Source organism: Amia ocellicauda, chromosome 2, assembly GCF_036373705.1.
Source record: "Amia ocellicauda isolate fAmiCal2 chromosome 2, fAmiCal2.hap1, whole genome shotgun sequence".
Taxonomy (NCBI): domain Eukaryota; kingdom Metazoa; phylum Chordata; class Actinopteri; order Amiiformes; family Amiidae; genus Amia; species Amia ocellicauda.
Window position 1 is genome coordinate 35,390,133 of NC_089851.1, and position 25,424 is coordinate 35,415,556.

At 38.8% G+C, this 25,424-nt stretch overlaps 1 protein-coding gene across 1 annotated transcript in view; it reads left to right on the forward strand.

Annotated features, from left to right (window-relative positions):
• The first annotated feature begins 14,627 nt into the window (after positions 1–14,627).
• The window catches only part of col15a1b (collagen, type XV, alpha 1b), a 93,555-nt gene continuing 82,758 nt past the window's right edge, over positions 14,628–25,424 (forward strand). Inside the window, exons 1-2 of the mRNA XM_066723359.1 lie at positions 14,628–14,877; positions 14,972–15,048. Of these exons, the coding sequence (XP_066579456.1) occupies positions 14,867–14,877; positions 14,972–15,048 (88 nt within the window). The 5' untranslated portion in view covers positions 14,628–14,866. The remainder of the gene's footprint in view (positions 14,878–14,971; positions 15,049–25,424) is intronic.

Here is a 25,424-nt window from a genome sequence, read left to right on the forward strand (position 1 = left end):
ATGATTACCATAAAACTTCCAATACTCACCGGGTCTCAAATAGCATGTCTCCAATAGTCGCTGGGTTGATTTGCATAATCATGTAAACAAAAGCCGGTCTCTAATTAACACCGGGTTACGCATCTTTCTTCTTTTCAGTAAATATGTATACCGTATATTCATTTACAAAAACACCATCAGGTGTGTTTTAATTAATTTCTCACCTTAACTATATATACACTCACCTAAAGGATTATTAGGAACACCTGTTCAATTTCTCATTAATGCAATTATCTAACCAACCAATCACATGGCAGTTGCTTCAATGCATTTAGGGGTGTGGTCCTGGTCAAGACAATCTCCTGAACTCCAAACTGAATGTCTGAATGGGAAAGAAAGGTGATTTAAGCAATTTTGAATGTGGCATGGTTGTTGGTGCCAGACGGGCCGGTCTGAGTATTTCACAATCTGCTCAGTTACTGGGATTTTCACGCACAACCATTTCTAGGGTTTACAAAGAATGGTGTGAAAAGGGAAAAACATCCAGTATGCGGCAGTCCTGTGGGCGAAAATGCCTTGTTGATGCTAGAGGTCAGAGGAGAATGGGCCGACTGATTCAAGCTGATAGAAGAGCAACTTTGACTGAAATAACCACTCGTTACAACCGAGGTATGCAGCAAAGCATTTGTGAAGCCACAACACGTACAACCTTGAGGCGGATGGGCTACAACAGCAGAAGACCCCACCGGGTACCACTCATCTCCACTACAAATAGGAAAAAGAGGCTACAATTTGCACAAGCTCACCAAAATTGGACAGTTGAAGACTGGAAAAATGTTGCCTGGTCTGATGAGTCTCGATTTCTGTTGAGACATTCAGATGGTAGAGTCAGAATTTGGCGTAAACAGAATGAGAACATGGATCCATCATGCCTTGTTACCACTGTGCAGGCTGGTGGTGGTGGTGTAATGGTGTGGGGGATGTTTTCTTGGCACACTTTAGGCCCCTTAGTGCCAATTGGGCATCGTTTAAATGCCACGGCCTACCTGAGCATTGTTTCTGACCATGTCCATCCCTTTATGACCACCATGTACCCATCCTCTGATGGCTACTTCCAGCAGGATAATGCACCATGTCACAAAGGTCGAATCATTTCAAATTGGTTTCTTGAACATGACAATGAGTTCACTGTACTAAACTGGCCCCCACAGTCACCAGATCTCAACCCAATAGAGCATCTTTGGGATGTGGTGGAACGGGAGCTTCGTGCCCTGGATGTGCATCCCACAAATCTCCATCAACTGCAAGATGCTATCCTATCAATATGGGCCAACATGTCTAAAGAATGCTTTCAGCACCTTGTTGAATCAATGCCACGTAGAATTAAGGCAGTTCTGAAGGTGAAAGGGGGTCAAACACAGTATTAGTATGGTGTTCCTAATAATCCTTTAGGTGAGTGTATATATATATATATATACATATACAGTGAGGGAAAAAAGTATTTGATCCCCTGCTGATTTTGTACATTTGCCCACTGACAAAGAAATGATCAGTCTATAATTTTAATGTAGGTGTATTTTAACAGTGAGAGACAGAATATCAACCAAACAATCCAGAAAAATGCATTTCAAAAAAGTTATAAATTGATTTGCATGTTAATGAGGGAAATAAGTATTTGACCCCTTCGACTTAGTACTTGGTGGCAAAACCCTTGTTGGCAATCACAGAGGTCAGACGTTTCTTGTAGTTGGCCACCAGGTTTGCACACATCTCAGGAGGGATTTTGTCCCACTCCTCTTTGCAGATCCTCTCCAAGTCATTAAGGTTTCGAGGCTGATGTTTGGCAACTCGAACCTTCAGCTCCCTCCACAGATTTTCTATGGGATTAAGGTCTGGAGACTGGCTAGGCCACTCCAGGACCTTAATGTGCTTCTTCTTGAGCCACTCCTTTGTTGCCTTGGCTGTGTGTTTTGGGTCATTGTCATGCTGGAATACCCATCCACGACCCATTTTCAATGCCCTGGCTGAGGGAAGGAGGTTCTCACCCAAGTTTTGTCGGTACATGGCCCCGTCCATCGTCCCTTTGATGCGGTGCAGTTGTCCTGTCCCCTTAGCAGAAAAACACCCCCAAAGCATAATGTTTCCACCTCCATGTTTGACGGTGGGGATGGTGTTCTTGGGGTCATTCCTCCTCCTCCAAACACGGCGAATTGAGTTGATGCCAAAGAGCTCGATTTTGGTCTCATCTGACCACAACACTTTCATCCAGTTCTCCTCTGAATCATTCAGATGTTCATTGGCAAACTTCAGACTCAAGAAAGCACATGTACAGGCTCTTTTTTGTTGCTATTCTGTCTCTCACTGTTAAAATACACCTACCATTAAAATTATAGACTGATCATTTCTTTGTCAGTGGGCAAACGTACAAAATCAGCAGGGGATCAAATACTTTTTCCCCTCACTGTATATATATATATATATATATATATATATATATATATATATATATATATATACACACATATATAGCTGTATACTGTATTTGTATTGCTGTTAATTGTAGTGAATAAACTGTCAATTGCGACATAAACAATGCATTAATTAAATATAATGTTGATGGTTTGGTTTAAAGCGTATTTTCACAGTTTTGTTGAAGTGCTTTTTGTTTATTTAGTGAGAGTTCAAAGTATATCGAATCTTAGACTGCTAACAGAATTACCAGTATCTTGTTTTCAATTCAGTGTATAGTTCACCATACATTGGATGTGATTTGTCTGCATCTTTGGAAAGCAAATTATTAAAAAAAAAAAAAAATAATAATAATAATAATAATAATGAAAGCCTGGTCTATTAGCCTGCTTCTACAATGAAGCAATGTCTCCAGGCTCTTCTCACCATACATAAGTCTGTGACGTCTTTTTATTTATGAGTGTTAATTACAAACACCGGTCTCCTACAATCGCCGGTCTCCAATTGACGCTGGGGCTTCTTGCATTTATTTGGAATAAACGCCGGGGGTGTTTAATTGAAGCTTTACTTTATTTAACTGTTTAATGTTAGTTTGTCCAAATACTTTTGAGCCCCTAATACTGGGGGGATCACATATAAAAATGGGTGTAATTCGTACACCGTTCATCCAATGTGAATGCAACTACCCTAAAATTAAAGATGAAAGTCTACACTTAAAGTACATTTTGATTGACTCCTTTCAAATCCATTGTGGTGGTGTACAGAGCCAAAATTATGACAATTTTGTCACTGTCCAAATAATTATGGACCTAACTGTACACATGTATGTAGTTATATTCTGCTGTTGTTAAAAAGAAACCTACAAATGGTTTTCAAAGACCTAGTGGTATCATTTGCACTTGAAAGTATGATCTTTAAATTTCAACATGGCATAATTCTATGCACAATAATTATTAACTGCTAAAAGTAAAAGTTAAATCGGTCACTGATTAAATAGGTCAGACCTCAATGTTAAGTCCTCAGTCTCTTTACAGACGTGGATCTGTAGAAGTGGAGGAGGAAGTGCATTTAAACTGCCCTCTTACTGGCCAGTCATTTTTGTATAGTCACACTCTAGCAATCCAGACACTTTGGTTGTGAGTAAAGTGTAGTGTCCATCTGCATTTGTAGCTTTGCCTTCAGAGTGCATCCAGAATTCTTAGAATGTCAGATTGATCAATGGACTGGATTTAAACACCGATTTCCTGAGATAGTAATGAAAGGGAAATTAGTTAACACACTGTTACATTTCCTGTCAAAATTATCTGAACTCAATCACTGAAAAGCACAAAAAGGTATCTTACAGGGTCACTGAAGCAAAAATCTATGTCTTAGATTGTCCTTTAGTAGCATTGTGATGTTTTCACCATGAAATTCCTGGAATCACCATTAGAGATTGCTGATGCCGCTGGGATTGCCATTGAACTTCACCTTGATCATCCCAAATTCAGCCTTGTTTTCCCAGCTTTCCATACACTTGTTACCAGTCACTTCTTCTTTTCTCTGCAGCCTGCCATACCTTGCCCTGATATGAACCAGAGCCCATGCAGCTTGGCCGCACTAAACTTACATCCGAGGAAAGACGGAGGAGGTTACAACAGTGCCTCTGCCTTTATTGTGGCCAAGCCAGACACTACCGTGAATCCTGCCCAGTTCGCCCCAGTTCTTCCCAAGATACCACTGTGAGTACCGAACAGTGTCTGCTTCTGCCTTGTTCATCGGGTCTAGTCACTGCTCAAATCTTGTGGGATGTTAAAAGGGCATTTGTGTCTATATTATTGGATTCAGGTTCAGCTGGGATCTTCATCCACCAGGCAATGGCAATGAAACTTGGAATTCCCCTCCTGTCCTGTGTTCCTTCACTCCAAATCAAAGCAATAGACAATCAACCCATTGGTTCCGGTAATGTCTCTCAGAGGACCATTCCCATTCGCCTCCAGACAAGCTGTCTTCAGAGGAGCTGTCTCTGTTAGTCATCAACTCTCCCGGCGCTGACTTCGCTTTGGGTCTCCCTTGGCTGGCATACCATAATCCCACTGTTTCCTGGGAGGATGGAGAAATACTGTCTTGGGGTCCTCAATGTTTCCATCGATGCCTCTCTCCCCCATGCTGAGTCACACAGAATCCCAGACCATGGAGGAGAATATCGGAGAAGCTCTGGAACAGGGAATCATCTGCCCCTCGACTTCCCCAGCAGCCGCAAGTTGTTTTTTAATTGCCTAAAAGGACGGTGGACTGCAGCCTTGCATTGATTACAGGAACTTACAATTACAATCAAGAACCGCTATCCTCTACCCCTCATGCCAGCGTTGCTGGAGTAGGTCTGGGGGGCACATAATTCAATTCACATCTGTGAGGGAGTGGAAGTGCTTTTATCACACACATTTATCAACACTAGCGGTCATTATGAGTACTTAGTGATGCCCTTTGGTCTGGTAAACGCTCCCTGTATTACAGGCTTTCATGAATGAAGTCCTGAGAGGGTTTTTAAATCAGTGTGTCATCGTATACATTGATGATATTCTCATATACTCCCTGACCCTTTCAGAACACATAGCTCATGTGCGCCAGGTCTTGCGCTGTCTTCTAAATAATGGACTCTATGTAAAGGCAGAGAAGTCTGAATTTCATTTCCTGTGCATTTGTTTTTAGGGCTACATTATAGATGTACAAAACTTTCATATGGTTCAGGAAAAGGTTTGTGTGGTTACTGATTGGCCTCAGCCCCACACTGTCAAAGAACTACAAAGATTCCTGGGGTATGCAAATTTCTATTGGCATTTTAATCACACTCTGTACACTCTCCCTTAACTTCCCTTCTTAGGGGACTGCATGTAGTCTGTTCTGCACTGACACAGCCACGCACACTTTCCATCAGTTGAATACTCTGTTCACCACAGCTCCCATACTGAAACACCTAGATTCCTCTCTTCCCTTTGTTGTTGAGGTGGATGCATCTGAATCAGGAGTAGGGGCAGTGCTCTCTCAATGTCATGGCACACCTTCTAAACTGCATCCATGTGCATTCTTCTCTCAAAAGCTGTCACCTTCAGAAATAAATTATGACATCAGCAATTGTGAACTTCTCGCTATGAAACGATGGATGGATTAGAAGGCACCCAACACTCTTTTCTAGTGCTAACAGAACACTGCAACCTTGAATATACATGTGCTGCCAAAAGACTTAATCCTCACAAAGCCCATTGGGCTTTATTCTTCATCTAGTTTGCTTTTACCTTGTCTTATTAGCCTGGCTCAAAAAACACTAAAGCAGATGCCCTCTAGTCAATTTGGTTCCTCAGCTCCTCCAGTCCCCACAGAATCTATACTGGCACCTTCCTGCGTCGTTCATTGCTCTAATTCTAATCTCTGACCCGGCTCCTCCTAATTGTCCAGCCTCCTACACCTTTGTTCTGGCTTCCATGCGCTCCTGACTCCTCCACTGGCTACATTGCACTCCAGTTTCTGGGCATCCTGGAATCCACCAAACCCTGCACACATTCTCGCCAACTCTCAACAGGACTTCTAGAACCTCTTCCCATTCCACATCGACCCTGGTCCCACATTGCAATAGACTTTATTACAGTAGTACCTTACTATTTTTAGTAGTAGACCAATTCTCCAAAGGCTGCAAACGCATTCCCCTGAAGTGCCTCCCCACAGCCTTGGACACAGCTGAAATCCTCTTTCATCAGGTATTTAAAGTTTATGGTTTTCCAGAAAACATTGCTGATTGAGGACCACAGTTCACCTCCAGAGTCTGGGCAGAGTTCTTTTAAGCTCTTAACATCTCTATTAGTCTTTCATCAGGATACCATCCCCAGTCCAATGGACAGATGGAGCGACTAAATTAGGAAATCGGTAGGTTCCTGCACATGTACTGTAATAATAACCAGAAGGACTAGAGTAGGTATTTGCCTTGGTGGAATATGCCCAGAAATCATTAATCATGCAATCCACAGGTCTGTCTCCCTTTCAGTGTGTCCTTGGTAATCAGCCATCCACCTCTGTTTCCCTGGTCTGAGGAGCCCACAAATATCCCGGAAGTGGATGCATGACTTCATCGAAGAGCAGAGGTATGACAGGCAGCACACACCCACCTCCAGCGGGCCATACTCAGGCAGAGAACACAGGCAGATTGATGTAGGCACCCAGCTCTACAGTATTAACATGGGCAGGAAGTCCCTGCTACATTGTCCTTTCAAGGTACTGTGCCATATTAATCCCGTCGCCTATCATCTGCAACTTCCCCCTAACTACAAGGTCTCACCTACATTTCACGTGTTGCTCTTAAAACTAGTGGTGGCAGACCCTACACAGTCCATCCATTCGACCACTGACCCATGCCCATCCCCTCCTCCTCCTCGTCCTCTGGATTTGGAGGATTGTCCAGTTTATGTGGTTAAGTCCTTGCTCTGGTCCCGTCGTAGAAGGGGGCGCATACAATACTTGGTGGACTGGGAGGGGTATGGACCTGATGAACACTCCTTAGTCCCGAGGTCCGATTTCCTGGATCCTTCCCTCATCCAGGAGATTCACAGGGTTCTGCGCCTCGACCATGTGGTCGTTCCCTACGAAGATATGCTGTGGCGTCAGGAGACGACCGTGGGGAGGGGGTACTGTTATTTTCTCAACCTGAACTTCCTGGAATCACCAGGAGGTCACTGATGCCCCTCGGATTGCCGTTCACTTTGATCATCCCAAATTCAGTCTTGTTTTTCCAGCTTTCCACACATCTGTTCCCAGTTGCTTCTTCCCTCTCCGTCACTATATAAACCCCTTTATTCCCAGACTTCTTTGGAAAGTCTTGATTACTCTGGAGTATCATTACTGAGCATTGTCCTCTTTGTTCTGACCCTCATTGTGTATTGACCTTTGCTTGTATTCCTGTACTCTGATTCTTTGATTCTCTTCGTTAGTCTGTTTGCCTGACCGCCTGACCTATTACCTGCCCCGTTTGACCACGTCTCTAGCCTGACTCCGTGGTTCCTGTTGCCAGCCCACAACCCCTTGCGGAGTATACATATAGAAAAAAGCCGTTTGCGTCCATACTAGTCAACACATTGATGCCTTGTTATGTGGCTGAAAGCAAAGCAGACCCTACCTCAAACTGACTTGGATTGTATTTCAAGTTGACGTCCACCAGTAAAAATATCTGAAGCTCTAAAATGCTTGTGTGATTGAAAATCTGAGACGGTCTGTGAGTGGATGTAGCTGTCACGAGTGGTGCGTGATGGCATTAATCACTTATTGGGTTGATTTATCACTGATTGATAAATGTTAGTTAGTGGTTGTTGTCTGGTGGTTTGATTGTGGATATATTTGTCTAATTATATTATTATTTGGGTGATGGGATTATTGGTAAATTGCTGGGCACACACCACCGGTAGACATTCCCATGTGGATTTCCCCTTGTCATCTAATCAATCGTTGTCACCTGTCCCCCTAACCCAGTGAATCGGCTATCAAAGCTTGGAAATCTCCTCTCTCAGGAGGATTCATTCGGCACAGGTAGCAAGCGTGCAGAGCAGCCAGAAAGAGAGTCACAGCAAACCCCATAGACCAGGGCAGGAGGGAAAGGCAGAGGAGTACGGCGGAGATCCAGCTTGTGTGAATAATCACTTATACTGTGGATTACTTATCATTAGAGAAACTGGACGGGACCGGAGGATCCAGTGTGGAAGCAACCAACAGAGCAAGCAGATGGCAAGAGGCTCCTGAAGGTTGGAACTGGAAACCAAAGTTATAAATGCATTGTAGAATGAAATGAACAAAGCATAAACACAGCTGTATTGAGGGAACAATTATCCCTGTTATCTCGTGGTTGGAATGAGGATATTGATTGCCTTTCCCCCTGCTGTGGGCACTGTCCATTGCGGTGATGTGCTTTGCAGCATCTGAGGAGAGAGACAGATATTATTAGACTAATTCACTATCTTTGTACAGAGACTTTCCTCGTTTGCATCTTTGCACAAGGACTTGTTTACATTGTGTGATGAGCTCTTCACTTGTGAACAAATAAGTGGCATAGTCATGTTTAACGTGGTCACCCCTAGCACCCATAGGTGATGACATTGTCAAAAATGTGGTAAGGCCTGCAATTTCCATATACAAATAATATATGGACAGTTGGAACCTTGCTCAAGCTGCCATACAATATGCAATAGAAATACAATAAAAAAATTTATCAGTTGCATGCATTCGATGGTCAGTCTCTTTGTTGAATGGAAAATTGTTAATTCTCAGTATAACAAAACCTTGTTGTTTGGATTTTTTGTTTGTCTTCTACATTCCTGTCTGCTGTACTGTAGCTGTACTGTCTGCCACTGATGATGTGTCTGGCCTTTTAGCCTTGTTCCTGAATAGGCTTGAGAAAGGGATCATGAGATGTTATCTTTGCCTAAGGGTGAATCATTGACAACTGCTGATGGGAAAACTATGATAAACTCCTGAAGAAAATATCCTATTGCCGAACAATTACCACGTCAGCTATGCACTCATCTTCTACAGGGAAGAAGATATGTGCACTTAGAATATTTTATTTTGAGTATAATTTCCCAAGTCTTTTTACATTGTATTTTAAACATGAGAAGGATTAATATTGGTATTGATATATACAAAAGTGGATATACAATTCTATATCAACAAGGCTCCATAATTGCATAGTAATGTGTGTTTTCCTTTCATTAAAAGCAGTGAAACCTTTTAAACAGATGGTTATCTTTATGGACTGCAACTGTAAATTCTTAGTGCCAAGAGCTGCATTTCTGGACATTGAAAGCTGGCTACAAATACCTTCTTGCCAAATACTTTATTGTTATCTTAGTAGAGATATGGCAAGTATTTGTGCTTACATGATTGCCATGCAATGAAAGTAATTGAGGCCCATCACAAACAAAATGTTTCTCTTACAAAGCTACCCCCTTTGCCCTTTCTAGGTACCACAAGTGTAACAGAGTTCATTGTACAGATGAGCCTGTAAGGGTGATGTCTCTCCTATACAGCTAAGAAAGCATTTGAATCCCCCATGTTAGGATACTGGTCTTTTGCCGTAATGATCTGTTGAGGTAAACACATATCTATAGTCCGACAAAAGAACCAACACTTTTTGCATAGCTGTAATGGGAGTTTCTTGTGATTCTTGCAGTGATCAAATCCCACAGGCAACACAATGAGAAATTAACAATTACCATTACATTTTGTGCTCAAATAGTTTAACCCCCACTTCACATGAGTTACTGTGCTATGTATGCCAAGTACTCTTTGATAACCTAGGGAATTCCGGCAGGATTAATTTGTCCTGAATTGTGTGATTCTCAGGAACGTAATGATGTGATGAGGAAAACCATGTACAGTAATCCCTTGCCAACCGCTGGTTTCCCTAAGGTGGTTTTGAGTATCCACGCAAAACAAATGTTAGACCGTTTGGCTGTTTGGTACAACCCTTTGCCTGTTTTCTCCCAACAGTGACTCTTTAGGATCGCTCGCATTGCTCAGTTTGCCTGTTTTACGACCTCCTGCTTGCTTCTCAGACTGTGATTCTTGGATTTCCTATGTTACTCCTGATTGCCGGCTCTTGACCTCTTGCCTGACCAGCTTGCACTCCACACCTGGGTCCTCGCCATTTCAATCTGTTTCACTATGACAGACATTACATTGTTTTTAAATTCTGATAATCTACAGATCCCCTTCTGGTTAGTATTAGCAGTGTGATGAGTCATTATGGGAGTCCACATTTTTATTGGTGACTCAGCACCCAATGGTGTACTTCCCTAACATGGACCTATGGCACCCTCATCCTCTCAGCCTGCTATTTCCAATAACCACTGGTCAACATTCTTTAAAATTGATCACAAAAGTTGACCAAGTAAGGCTAGTCAGCAATTTCCTGAAAGAGGGAGGGATATGCAGGACTTACTAGCTTGAAAGGTTCATGGATCTTAACCAAAAGTACTAATGGATGAATGTATGATTAGGAATGAACCCTGGAAATCTCAGAAACTTCCTCTGAGCTCTGATGCTGAAGACACTTATAAACCTTAAAACCTTAACCTTATCCCTATCCCTGACTCTAAACCAAGCTGTAACTGTTCTGCAAGTAATCATAAGCAGACTTGAGATAAAGGGAATGAGATTTCCAGGTGTTATTCCTGTACTACTCATGCATTAATTACTTTGGATTTTGCAGTCATGATCTCTAAAGTGGGACCCATTTTTCTATTGGTACACTTTGAAACTTGTGTAATGTTATTGGCTATTTTTTTTTTCCAGTTATATGATCAGGTGATTTCCCTTCCCATTGTTTTGCATTTGGATTTTCTTTAGCTGATGAAGAGAGCAAACTGTGCTCATGGTGTTAACACTCCTCAGATACACTAAGGTGAGGTTATTTATTCAAGTGTTCATAAAGTAAGTTTTTCCAGCCTTTTTCCTTTTTCCTGGACTTGGAATTACTGACAAACAGAAATGTAACGGCCTTCTGTGGTTTTTGACCCTACCCTGCCTCTTGGGCTCAGGCCATTGCTTTCTTTGGGCTGGGTTTCCCAAAATAGTTACACTGATTTCAAATATAACCCAAAGGTTCATGTCTGGGAGACTATGTCATATGTGTTTCACTCTGTCCTTTTATTCTGAAGTTTGGCATTCACTCTGGACACATATCGGACGCATTGTGTCTCCACACAAGGTTCTAAGGTTACGTCTTTTGTATATTGTATATTCAGATAGTTATCTTCAGGTGGCTGAAAGCTTCTCCTCTGCATATGGTTGATGTTATAAGCACAATACAAAGTTTAAAAGTAGAACATATTCTATTGGGGTAACTATATTCACAGGACCAGTACATACACATCCATGGTCAAATAGGTATTTTTATGAAAAAGAAATCGTTTTAGATATTATAGCCTTTGTGAAACTTTATATATGGAACCAGACAGAGAAAATAGTTTGTGTGATTATAAATTAGTGGTAAAGGAAGCACAGACATGAATAAATTATTCAGCTTTCCCATTTATCTTTGAAAGCTTAATCTACAATGTTAAGCCTGCAACTATGTGTGACACAGTAAGGCAAAACTGTAACCTCCCAATTGTTTTTGTGGTTTTGTGTAAGAAGCCTTGTCATGTTAAAAAAAAAAGGCTTAACTCAGTACAATACGCCACCCACCAGCAAAATGCCATGGCTTCTGTTCAAATACTTACAGCCGACACTGCATTGTCCACTGACAGTGTGTGAAGGAAGTGCAGTTTGAGAGCTGATTTGATATGTGCTTCACAGTTACTTCATAGCTTTTACACATGTTTTCAGCAATTAAAAAAGAGCCCTTAGTCATAGAACTCTTAATATTTCATATTTTTATTTATTTGTATAATGTAATCTACCTAATTTACAAGACTGTCTCAGTAAAAGTCAAGCTTGTATTTAGAGTCAACTTTGGGATCGCAGGATTTGCAAGAACTTGTGCATGTGTCTGTTCATTCTACTGATACGACGGTCAAACCTACCAGTATCTACATAGCAATAATACTTGATGGAGCACAGTGCAAGTAGTGTGGATTAAAATGTATTGATCTCGGTGGTGAATAGTTTCCTGATTATTCTCACACGGTCCAGTGTGGATTCTTAGAGACCTGCGGATTCCTAGACCCCAGTTTAAGAAGTACAGATGTAGTGAATTACCATTAAATTTTCCATTCATTCATTTGGAATTATTGCATTTTATATCCATTACTGCTCTGTAATGGAAAATATGCACCATACTTTCAGTTAACAATACGGAAGCACTGTATTACAGCATTAAAATCAAGCAGTATGCTATTTAAACTGTGGCTCCCAAGTTATTCTTAATTATTGGGGAAGAGCAACTCATGCATAATTATAATACTTAGATCCTGTTAAGCCATCATTTCCAGTTGACTTAATCACCTAACAATGAAGAACTTTATTTTAAATGTGCACGTATTAGTAAACTTTGCCAATGGCTTTTTTCTCTGCTTGATGTTCCTGACACATGCCTTCCTTCCACTGACAATCCCAGCTCTGTTTGAACTGTTCAGCTTGGGCAGGAGAGCATTAAGATGCTCATTACCTTGTGATGTTAGAGGGGTATTTCTATATTGTATCAACGAGGGGTTTTGTTTTGGTTTGCTTTATGATGACCCTTTGAGTAGTTCAATTTAATTAATAAATGTATACATTTTAAAAATATATAATTAATGAAAAATTAAATGTACTGCAGACTTTTAGGAAAAATAGGACAATTAAAGCACATCAGTAGTGAATACCTGTCTTTTGAACATTACAATGTAAGTAGAATAGAAAAAAGAAACTCACTGCTTTACAGTTCAGGTATTCTGACTTTAGGCTGAATTAAATTAAAACTGCCCACCTACTAATTGCAAACTACAAACTTTAACATGATTGTATGTATGTTTATGAGTAGCAGAATGAAGCATCTGACAATAAATTAAGCCACTACTGAATACTGGTTTGTACATTTTTATTAGCGGATTGGACAAACATTTGATTTAATGCCAGGTCTTGTCTTGGTATCTGTGTACTGTCCTTTCTCCTAGGATTGCCTGAGAATGCTATATGTGTGGACCTAAAGTCTGGCCCCTGAAATACTAGGGCTGTCCTTGTAGATCGACCAGTTCACTGAATTCATCCAGTCCCAGAAAAGGTTCCCTTCCACAACACGTGAAACAAAGCACCATCTTGGGTATAAATCAAATTCAAAATGTAGGCCACTTAATTATATATATATATATATATATATATATATATATATATATATATATATATATATATATATATATATATATATATCTTCTGATTCTTGACATATCCTTTGTGCATGGATTTAGTTTTTTCTGACTGGTTCAGGTGTCTAAATCAGTCTAAATACACACCTTTCGTCACCTATGAAACACTATGGTAGTGTTTCTAACATACAGTAGGTTCAAAATGCTGGGCAGCATTTTCAAAGTACATTCATTCATAATTCCAGATTCAAAACACTGCTGTTCCTCTGAAAACACTGCTCTCCATGTTGAATGTGCTGCCTTGTTTTTTCTTAATAAAGGTATGATGTTAAGTCCGTCTAAGGATGAATATATAAATGGCTGGATTTGTGTCTGGATTAGGGTCAAAGTTAATTTTAGAACACTAGTATTTCCAACAGTTCCAGATTTCTTGGATGAACATGTAGATCGTGTTTTGCACTTCAGTTAGAAACAGTGCTGTAGTGTTTTGGACACTATGCCACTCCCTCTAGTCCATATGCATTAGGGGAGAGGCTATTTCACTGTTTTGGTTACATTTTTTTATATTTTAAGTCCCATAGAATTGATTACAGCTTTCACCACAGATGCCAGAATTGCTCTGTATACACAACAAATAACTCTGAGATTTATCCTGACCCAACCTTAACCTTAACCCCAACCCTGTGTGGGAACTGAAGGTATGCTGTTGATAAGTTAAAACGCAAGCAGAATTGATTGAGGCAGTAAAGGATTAAAAGTCTTACACCTAAACTCCATGTCAAAGTGAAAACATGTAATGTTTGGATAATGGGCAGCAGCTGCTGGTTCGGACCAGGTATGGTCCTCTTAGGTCGTGTATTTACATTTAAATAAATAAATAAAATACAAAATACGATTGTTACTAATTAGAAATATATACTTAATGGGAAAAATAAACAAAATGTTATTACATGCTGCTGTAGTATAATTACATTGTAATTTACACAATGTTTTTGGCGTAAGTTTTATTTTAAAGTGTTTACAGAACAGAATGAATAGGTGCAAACAACGACTCGATCATATAGTCTGTATGCAATAATTGCAGTTTTATTTTCATGAATCCGATTTATTGTATAAAGTATATATTTGAGAAGCATTTGAACTCAAAGTACTTGTGAACTGAGCATTAGTTATATTCCTGTGGCTGTATACAGCACATTGTACAGCGAAACAGTTAATTGATTTATTGCTTCTTTTTCCCACCCCAAGGTCACTTGGTGTAAATTAAAATAACCCTTTCAAAGAAATGCCATCGGGGGGAAGGCACCGGAGTCGGAGGGGGGTGGTCGCTGCAGATCTTAGGTGGGAGAGGAGGTTAGAAAGTTGAAGGCGGTGGTCTGCCGGAGGAGTCGGGGGAGTCGGGTTTCAGTGTTGAGGGCCGGTTGAGTCACTGAAGGACTAAGCTGCCTTTGTTTCATTTGGATCTGCAGGCAGCCAGGAGAGAGACTGCGAGAGAGAGGGAGTGAAAGAGAGAGCGAGAGAGAGAGAGAGAGAGAGAGAGGGGCTGCGACTCTGGCCACACGCACATATGCGCAAGAAAACTTGATCCGCCAGCCTTTTCTGTCACTGAAGCGAAGATGCATTGTCGGTAAGTCACTTGCACGTCCTTTTGCATCTCTTGCTGGGCTTTCCCCGGCTTTGCTCTTGAAAAGGACAGTGACATGCTCTCCTCTGACTCGCAGGCTCTCCCGCTGGACGGTGGGGTGGCAGCTGCTGCTGTGGTCCTGCCATCTTTTCACTGCGGCTCAGCTCCCGGAAGGTAATGACGCGCACGTTTTGCACAGGTCTGCCAGCCCAGTCTGTGCCACATGCGGAAAGTGGGCTGTTTGCGGAGCACGCTTTAAACCCATCTTCATGCATTGTTTAGGATATGCATGGCAGTTATAGCAAAGGTGCAATAGCAGCGAGTACTGTTATGTCCCGGAAAGGATGTTTAAAACGATGGGCTTCTTGTTCTGTGCTGTGCAGAAACTTTCTATTCGTCTTTTTGCGCGCTGTGGTCATTTCCCAGTTAGATGCCCACCTATAACCAATCGATAGCAACATTGCATTGTAAGCTACTGAGTTTTTTTTTTTTTCTCCCCCAGTATATTGTAAAAAGTCCCAACATGCGCTGTTTTGTTCTTTATAGTGTGTATGAAAGAGTGCAGCAATCAGACACAAGCATCAGTTAGACAGCCGGTGTGGGAGTCTGACATGAAGAGCAGCATTGAGACGTGTGGTTGGCCTTTACTGACATCCAGTTGGTGGTGATTTTGTAAAGCAGTGCGGATCTTAAACTGGACAATCATTTCACAGCTAGTCAATCACTAACAACGCGGCATGGGGGATTATATAGTCATCTATTACTGGTGATCTACCCCTGCTTAAAACGAGTTGTGTCAGACCTGCCTGGCAAATGAAAGGTCCCGTTAGATCTAAACCGTTTGAAGAAAGGGATATTTCTTCTGGCACCTTGCACAACTTTTTTTTTTTTTTTTTTTTGTCAGCCCCAAAGAACGCACAAAACCCCAGGGAACCGCAGACATTTGCGCAGGACTGAAGCGCAGCAGACGTTGTGTGTCCCTGACTGCTTCATGTGGTTTGGAGAGATGGTTGTAACTACATTGTGGAAACGTTCCGGCTGTAACTTGTTCTTTGAAAGTCAGTATTTGACTATTACTAACTCTCTGCTATCCGCTTAGACAGACGTTTTTTGTTGTTTTTCATTTAGGAGAGTTATTATGCGCAACCGTGACACGTACTACACATTAGAACGCACAGCGAGTTTAATTGTAACAAATTTACATACTTAATAAATAAATAAACACAAGTTACCATAGGAACCTAACCATTTAATTAACCACAGTCCTGCTTTTAAGGAGTTACATCGGAGTAAGGAATGCAGTTAGATTTAATTCGTTTCTGCGTTTATTATATTAGCCAAATACATAAATCAATAAACCACAACAATAAAAAAATCTAAATACATGTCCATATAAACGTTTTCATTGTTGCCTATAAAGCATAGAGTTAAATTCATATATTAGGATCAAATGTAAAGAAAATATCGAACTCTTTTTTTGTTCTTAAATCAGTGTGAAGTCGGATTAAAATGCTTTTATCATGTTTGTCTTCAGAGTTTCTGTCTAGAATTTATATATGAAGTACTTCACATGTATTTCTCTACTGAACAGCTTACATTAAGTAGTATGGCATTACAATATATAACAAAGAAATAGTCATAGAAAGATTTTAATTGAATGTGGGAGGCATATGTTAAAGCATTCATTAGATGAAATGCCTGAAACGTTGTAACTCCAACCTAATGAATGCTTAATAGCATCGGGATACATAAAAGTCTGAAGTGTTTTAGATTTTTTCAAAAGAAGCTGCCAATTAGTGATTGAGTGAGGACCACCAGCTGAAACTTCAGGAGGAATTAAGTCTAAACTAAACCCATTACCTTTGCAGTATTTTATGAGGTCTATAGCAGAATTGCATGTTTCACAGAATTTTAACTAGCCCCCCCTAATACATTCATGCTTGCCTGCTACTTAGATTTGGAAATTAATCAACCTCCCATATATTGTTCAGTGTCTACATAAATAAATCCAGGAGCTGGGTAAAATGTGCCCTGTGTATAGCGACTAAACAGTTGTTTATTGTGTGTTGAGCTGACCACAAAGATCATATTTTGTTGAACAATTCACAACTCAGCCTTTCAATTATACCACATCTGAGGATCAAATGTTGTGCACAGTAGATTCCAGTGTACAGTTATATAACAAATGGATTCCCATTGAGCTGAAGCTTGACACGCCTTCGTCATATACAATACATGCAGATGACTTGTCAGCTTCTGCAGTTGCTTCTGAAACGTAAACCAAATCTGCACTTCCCTTTGCAAGATGGAGCACAGTAAATGGCAAAGTGCTGTTTGGAGCTCCAGCATCACGAATGGCTGAGCAGTTCAGTTCTTGCCTGGGGTTATCGCAGAACGTGCTCTTGCTAGCTCAGAGGATGAACACCGCACACTGCTTAAATGTGAACTTCTCTTGAACTTCCACCATGCCTTCTGTGACTCCCCGGCACAGCACAAGCCCTCCGTCGCAAGCCTGTTGCTAGCTTGGTTTGTTGATTTAAAAGCACTCTAGTTTCTCTCAAAAAGGTCTTTGAACCGGATTGCAGATTGGCCAAGCAGTCTTTCAACCTTCACACAATTCCCAGATGTGAGATCCCCTGGAATGAGTCAACTGTCCTTAGGAAGGAGATGGCCAAGCCAACAATCTGTTTTTGAGGATGATGACTAGACTTGGCAGCTTTACTTTCTCAAGTACTACTGTGCTGGGAACTGCTACTGCCATTGGATGTGTAGAACAGAAGGGAAGCAGTAGGTTTGGGAGGAATTTACCTTCTGTGGCGTTCTTGCTGTAAGTCGTACAGCAGCTGGGTCAGAATTCACACGTTTTAGTGTTTGAGGTTCCGAAGCAGATGCACCACAACCAGCACATTGCAAACATCATACCCACTCTCTGAATGGCAAAATACTTTTATTCCTATCAGTCCCATTATTTAACTGGTCAGGCTTGATTGCATTTCACGTGCAGTCTGGTGCGCTGAACTGAATCAAGTTACCGGGTCCATTTTCACTTTCCATTCAGTGTCATCATCGGTAACGCATTTTTGAAAGGATTACAAAAAAATATATATAATTGCAGTCTTGAGCTGAAGTGCTCCGACACTTGGCTTAACCAACATGCGTTTAACAGCAGCACTTCAAAATGCAATCGAATGGTTGATTTCCACAATATCACTGCATTGACTACACATTTTTCTGTAAACCTTCTTTTACATTTTATAGACCATAAATGCCTCCACATGTCTGGTTTTCCTATTAGACCTAAAATAAGTGTGTGTATATATAAATGTATTTTAATACAATGGTTTAGTTGAGCGCAAAAGCCATGTTATATTTCCTGGCTACGTAAGCTCACTTTTTCTGGAGTAGCTCATTAGTATTGAAAAACAACTGCTGAAATGAACAACTAAAAAGACTGAGGAACACATACAGTGAATTATGTAACTGGTGAGAAATAATATTGTACAGGAAGATGATTTAGTCCTATTTTATTTTCGTGTTAAACAGCTTGCAATGTGTTTGCATTAATGATTACAGTTACTTTCCAGTACTGTTTTGGAAATGGAGATTGCTTTTGAATGTCTGCAGCTTGACACATTGTAGTGAGCACATCTGTAGTCTTGAGCCTATGCAATAGATATTCTGGCTTTGATTATGGATTTCAGTAGGGTATTGTTACAATATTATTGCTGGCTATGATGAACAGAACTGTGTATTTGGATTGTATTATCTTTTGTTTGCTTGTTTGTTTACAACTAGTATAGGGAATTTCATGGTTGACATGTAGATCTACTGCTCTTGTGAATGAGATGACAAAACATTTCATTCACTTTCACCAGTGTCTTCTGCACATCAGCTGAGATAGTGCCAGCCCAAATATTTGAGGCTTCTTGGCTTAGCTCACAATGGGAATGTTGTGAAAGGAAGTAAGACATGATGAATGAACCCCAGGGGGATCTTACAATTTGCTGCAAACACTTAAGTCATAAGTATGCCTCATGGCCCTCTATTAATTGTATTTCACTATACATTCCCAGTCCCTCTTTGGGCTTAACTTTAAATGCTTCTTGATTAACACTCTATTGCAAATGTTCTATTGTTATAAGCAATTGGCCCGGTGTGGCTTTGACTTGAGAAACTCTGGAAAATATTAAGCAGACCCATTAAGCTGACGTATTAAAGGAAGTGCTTAAGGTGACATTTTTGAAAACAAAATCTTTATTAATGTAAGGTATTTCCACACAGTGGAAAATATGGACTCTTTCTTTCCATACTCTTGCTGTTAAAACATGGACACACGTGTGTGGTTCTGCTAGGGATGAGCTGTATTTTAGCAGACCTGAGACTGTGATTCATGTACTTTCCCTGGAAGGATCTTGAATGTGGTTATATTTAGACTTATAGACTTTCAAGTACAGTACCTCATGAAACTTTAACATGGCTTCTCTGTGATGTCTCCCCAGTAAAGCCAATCCACAAAAATAACTACAACAGTGGCTCTTTGAAGACCAAATAAAATAAAGAGGTTTTGTTATGTTGTGGTCATGAGATCATTTAACTTATGCTCAATAGATATTTTATCTCAGGAAATCAGTGTTACAAACCAACAAGTAAGATAAAATAAGTTTGAAATCCCAAAATGACATTGAAATTATCCCCCCCCCCAAATAAAATGTTTTTATCACCAATTCTAAACCAGCCACCCTACGAGTGTCATTGTTTTAACCATTTATTCATTATATAAATGAACAAATTGAGCCCATATTTTCTTCATTAAACTCATTAGGTTCACAAGTCATGCTATGCTGATTTAAAGACACTGTGCCAATAGAAGCATGTCATTTGACAGTTTATGAAGTACACCTCTGAGGTAGACATTTTGATTATTTTAATTCCATTTAAATAAAGGCAAAGTTGACAGGATTCTCAGAAAGAAAGATCCTAATATTGATATGTTTTGTATGATGGGAATTGGGATGAGCCAGATTCTGCAAAAGTAATTATCTGCCACCTCCTCATATTCTTGTCCTGTTAGGTAACTATTGATATGAGCTATATATTTGATATATATATATATATATATATATATATATATATATATATATATATATATATGTATATATATATATATGTATATATATGTATATATATATATGTATATATATATATGTATATTAAAACAATAGGTTAAATTATGTAACTGGGTCAATGACATGACATGCATGTTTTGTGTCTGAAGCCATTATTATAAATAAGTATGTAATGTATAAAATGATTATATGATATCTACTTTATATGGAAGCAATTTCATTTTATTTAAATATAATACATTTTTTGAGTTTTGATGTTCCAAAGCCCCACAATGTCAGGTGGTGCAACCGTCTGAACATATATGCAGTGAACACATTTGTAGTAAAAAGGTTATTTTACACAATACAATTCTTAATCAAATAGTTTGGCATAATTGTATGTTAATTTGCTTATACATTATTAAAAGTTGTGAAACAGTGCTATGTGAAATGTATTCTATTAAATAAAACAAAAACAAAAAACACTTTTGTCCGAAAATGGCACAAGCATTATTATGTAATATCACTTTAAGACAACTATGAACAGGATATGGCATCACAAAAGAAGACCCCGAATGACCCCTATGTTTGATAGTTGTATGTAATACACTGAATTTATGGTCAGGCTTATACATTCATACATTTCATATAGAAAATGTATTTTAAAAATATTTTCAAAGATGTTTTCACTATTTTATGTATGTTCAGAAAAAATAATGCCTTTTGTATTTAATGAAAACAGTGATTTTGATTTATGTTTTAGCATTTTGTGGTACACATTTTCTCTAAACTTTTACGCATAGGTTAGATTTCAATTGCACATTATTCCTTCATTTCTTATGCTATTTGTGTAAGTGTAAGTGTATAAGTGTCTACAAAAAACGCATTTCTGTTTTTGTGAGAAAAAAAAAACTTGGTAGTAGTAGTAGTGTAATATAGTTTGTCTGATCATGATCACCTATGCAGAAAATTGTAGTACAGTTTGTCTATTTTCATTTGAAAGGTCTCACATACCTGCATTGTTTATAATGTCCATATTAAAAATGTAATTTAAGAAAAATAGATTTAAACTTATTATAAGAAGTTTAAAACATTTAAAAATGGGGGTGAGTTATAAGCCAAAAGAAACTAGAATAAAATACATGAACTTCTTTCTTGTTATTTTGTGATACTCAATTGTTATTGAGCATATCAGGTGGCACAGCCAGTCATGGTCATCAATTTTCATTGCAACTGCAAAGTTAAGTCATACATATAGCTTTAACACCTTATATAATGTATACAAATATTTTTTACAGTTTTAAAAAAGTTTTTATTTTTCCCTGTGTGAAATTGGATGCTTAAAAACATAAATAAGTGTCCGTTTCTAAGAAATGTAATAAAAGCCCCATAAATAAATAATTTAAAGGGAAATTTAGTATGTCTTATGTATTTTAGACAGTACAATGATTCATATGTAATTGTATCCAGTTGTGGGAAATGCATTAAAATTATTTTTTTAATGATTATATGGTATAAATCACAGCGAAGCACAAAAACAGAATCCACAGTTAGTGTGTGTAGCATAGTTCATCACAGTATTTAGCAACCGTTTAGACTTGAGATTTGTGCCATTGCCTTTGCGCGAGGCCGTCATGTATGAAGTGCACTCTCGGACTTGAGTCAGAGGGGTAATATTTAGGCTCTATTGTAGGAACCGGCTGGAATAAATATTTACAGATGACTTTGATGCTTCATGCAAAAGAATGCATTAACTGCCTTTTGGGCACCATGGCTATACGCCACCTAAAAAAAAAAAAAAAAAAAAAAAAAATGTCATCTTAAAAGCTATAAAACAAACAAGAATACACACAATACATTCTTGTGAACATAAACATGTATTTTGCATCCATTTTGATGTACATTTTTTTTTCATTTTGAAAACCTTATTTGTCATTGACCCATCTGCGGCTGTCTGAAAAAGACAATAACAACCAAAGGGCACATTTTTTGCGAGCACTATGTCAGTGTGATAGACCAGCACTTATAAAGGTTCCTCTTGTCACTTCCAATTGTCTGTTGATTCATTTAGGGAAGTCACAAAACTCAGATTGTACAGTATTAAGGTACCATTACAAATATTACAGAAATTAAATTGTGCAGGAAGTATTGTAAAGCAAAGGACCAAGAGGCAAAACTGCCACCACTCTGCTTTATTTCTGGTCAGGAGTGTGATGTCAAGGCAGGTGTGCTCATGCCTGTCTGAATGAAAGGGTTATGTTTGTTTTTTGTTTTCAGTCTTTGCACTGATGAATTCTATTCATGTGGGTTTACTTCAAATAAAGCACTTACCCTTTATCTCCTGAGCTCTTAAAGATTGATACTATGATACTAAGCTTCTCATCATGCTATATTGGATCTTATAGTATATTACTAACATTATAAATCACACATGAGAAACCAGTCAAACACAGCTTATCTTGTATAAATGTCATACTATGCAGAGAATTGTAATAAATAGTTTCACTACATTTAGCTTGCTTTAAAACACAACACAGATCAGCCTTATGTCTATACCTTACATGTGTGATTTTATAATATAATACACATCTATAGAATAATGCTTACATTTTGTGAACAATTGGTATTCCTTGTCCCCCCAAAATTATTTTGCTTACTGTTTTGTTTTTAGCTTTCAAATTCCCCTAAAGTTTCTGTCAACAAGATAAAAATTGAATAAATATTCTGAAATATGCAATGAAATTTGGCATATTATATTAGTTTGTGCAATAGTGTGCTGTATCCAGACAGCAGTGTTTAAGCATCATGCCTACACACCAAAATACAAAAAACAAATGTTCTCATGAAGGGATAATATTTCAATACATAAAGTGTGCATTCTTTTCTATGTTTAACTTTTTAAGTATCCCTATGTACTCCTCCAGTAAAAACAATCTTTTCTATTGATATTCTAATTCTGTTTCATGGCAAAGTGTGATCTGTACTTATCGTGTTTGTGAGTATCACCCCCAACAGAACATTAAAAAATATATGAGGAACCTAATGATAGTCCAGCCCCTGGGTGTTGACAGGATTATAAAGTTTATTCTGAAAGTCTCAAGCTCAAATTTGGAAAGCCATATTTTTGTTTTCTGTATTACAAATACGTGTCCCTCCTTATTTAAAAATACATTTGAGTGTTTTCTATGTTCCCAGACAGCTATCTTGTTATAAAAATGCAAGGTCAGGAGACCTGGCTAAGGCGACTTCAAGATGTCAAATTGTCTTCTGTCAGTTGGCAAACCCTGTTCTGAGTCAAAGGGCTGCATTCCTGGAGCCAGCAATGGGACACAGATGAGTGAAGGCTGATGCACTGCTGAGCCAGCATGCGGTGCCACAAAGGAATAGACTTCCAGCTGTTACAATTTGGAACCTATTCTGTCTCTTATCCACTGAATACAAGTCCATTTATTAAGCAACAGTTATTGCAAACTTTCCGCTGGTTTCTTCACTAAGGGACATACAGTGGCTTCCATACAGCCTCTCACTATTTCTTGTAAATTATTTGGTGTTCCCTGGTTTTCCATCTTATTCTTCTCATCCCTTGTGAGTGACTCCAGTAAGCACTTGTGCATGTGGCGTTCAGATTCCACAGCTACCGCGTATCAAAGGCATAGAAACAAAATGCATTCCCAGTTGGAGTGATAAAAGTGAGATAAGTCATGCAAGAGCCTTGAGCCTGCTTTGAGTCAAGTGGGATTACTTTCTTACTTAGTGACTTACTGTCCTCAGACTTATCAAACATAAGTGTATAAAAAAGTATCCAGTGAGGATTTTTAGGAGTGAGAGATGCCATCTGACATTTTGTAATAGTCACACTGCCATAAGGTACTAAATTTTTCCAAAGACTCAGCGGATAGAATTTGCTTTAAAAAGGTCTAATTTATTTGGTTTATACTGGTAGAGAGTGTGCAGCTGCACAGCAGCTGTGTATTTTTGGTGATGCAATATTATAAATGTACTTCCAGAAAGTTTGTTCTAATTTGATTAGAAATCTGGCTTTGATGAGTCTCTGGCCTTTGAACCAACTGGAAAACACCCACAGTCATGTTGCCATGTATATTCCTTAACAATCAGTTCAGAGGGCCTTCAGCTTATTGGGCTCTTTCCCATATATTTTTCATCCTATCCATCGTGCATTGGAACAGGTATAGTGAATGATTCTTGCTTCTAGAGTGGTAGTGCTAGATGTGTTTCACTTCAGGGAACTGGTGGAAAACTGGCCCAAGTATTCCAGTTAGTGGCCTTTTTCAGTTTATTAAACTAAATTTAAAAGAGATGCATTATTTTACCAAAGCTTGGAAAGTTAATTAATAGGGGATTTCTGGGGAAACTGCGGTGCTTACAGTGCAGTATATAATGCAAGCACATAGGGGCTAAGAAAAACTATTTAAGATTTCAAAAAGGTTCCACATTTCTTTTACATATTTTTTTTCCTTGGAACTCTCCATGTTAACAAGGCCAGCAGTCAAGAAATATTCATGACATGTAATGTGATGGGTTGATCTGAGGTGTAAAGCTTCCAGAATATAAATATATTAAATGCAAATAAGCACTTCTTTATGTATGTGACTTTTGTAACTTTTACTTTAAGATTTTGATTGTCAAAGTAGTGAGCGAATGCTTCTGGCATAAACTACCATTCCAAAGTAATAATGGATTTCATGATTCTATCATTAATTATACCAATGACATTCCTGAAATCTGATAATATCATTTGTTGCTTTATGGAAAAGGGGGTTAAAATAAATAAAAAGATGCTGCCATAGTTTGCCAAGTTAGTTATATACTCATTTACAAAATGTAGAATAAACATGTATTAATCCTGTTTTTACCAGATTGTACAGATTACAGATGGGTTGATTCAAATTGTACTTCATACATTAATGTTAGAAATAAACTATCATGAGTTACTTCACAAATACTCAGAACAGTATCAGTATCTTGCAAAATACAGAATAATGCCCTTACATTATAATACCACCTTATCAAGATGCTTTGTGGAGGATCTTTGTGAAGATCCCTTTGGATCTTGTTCTCTGGATGAAGTTTGTTTCGGTTAACTTTCTCAGTTCCTTTCAGGACTTTAAATATTTGAATGGCATTACGTGTCGACTGAGTTCTTTTAATTTGTGTATGGCATTCCTTTCATCTAAGAATTATCCTTGTTGCTCTTTTTATTTTTTAATGTTTTCCAGTGCAGCGTTATCTTTAGTAGTTCTGTTCTGTTCATAGAGGGACATATAAGCCTTCACATAACATTGTTGCTTTGAATTCAGGACTTTTCACAATGTATGTACGCATTCTAGACTTATCACTTCCCTGAACCATCTAGCAGAGAGCACTGAGGAGTCAATTTAAACATTTAAACAAGTCTTTTGCATAGGTTGCCTCGTCAAGTTCACG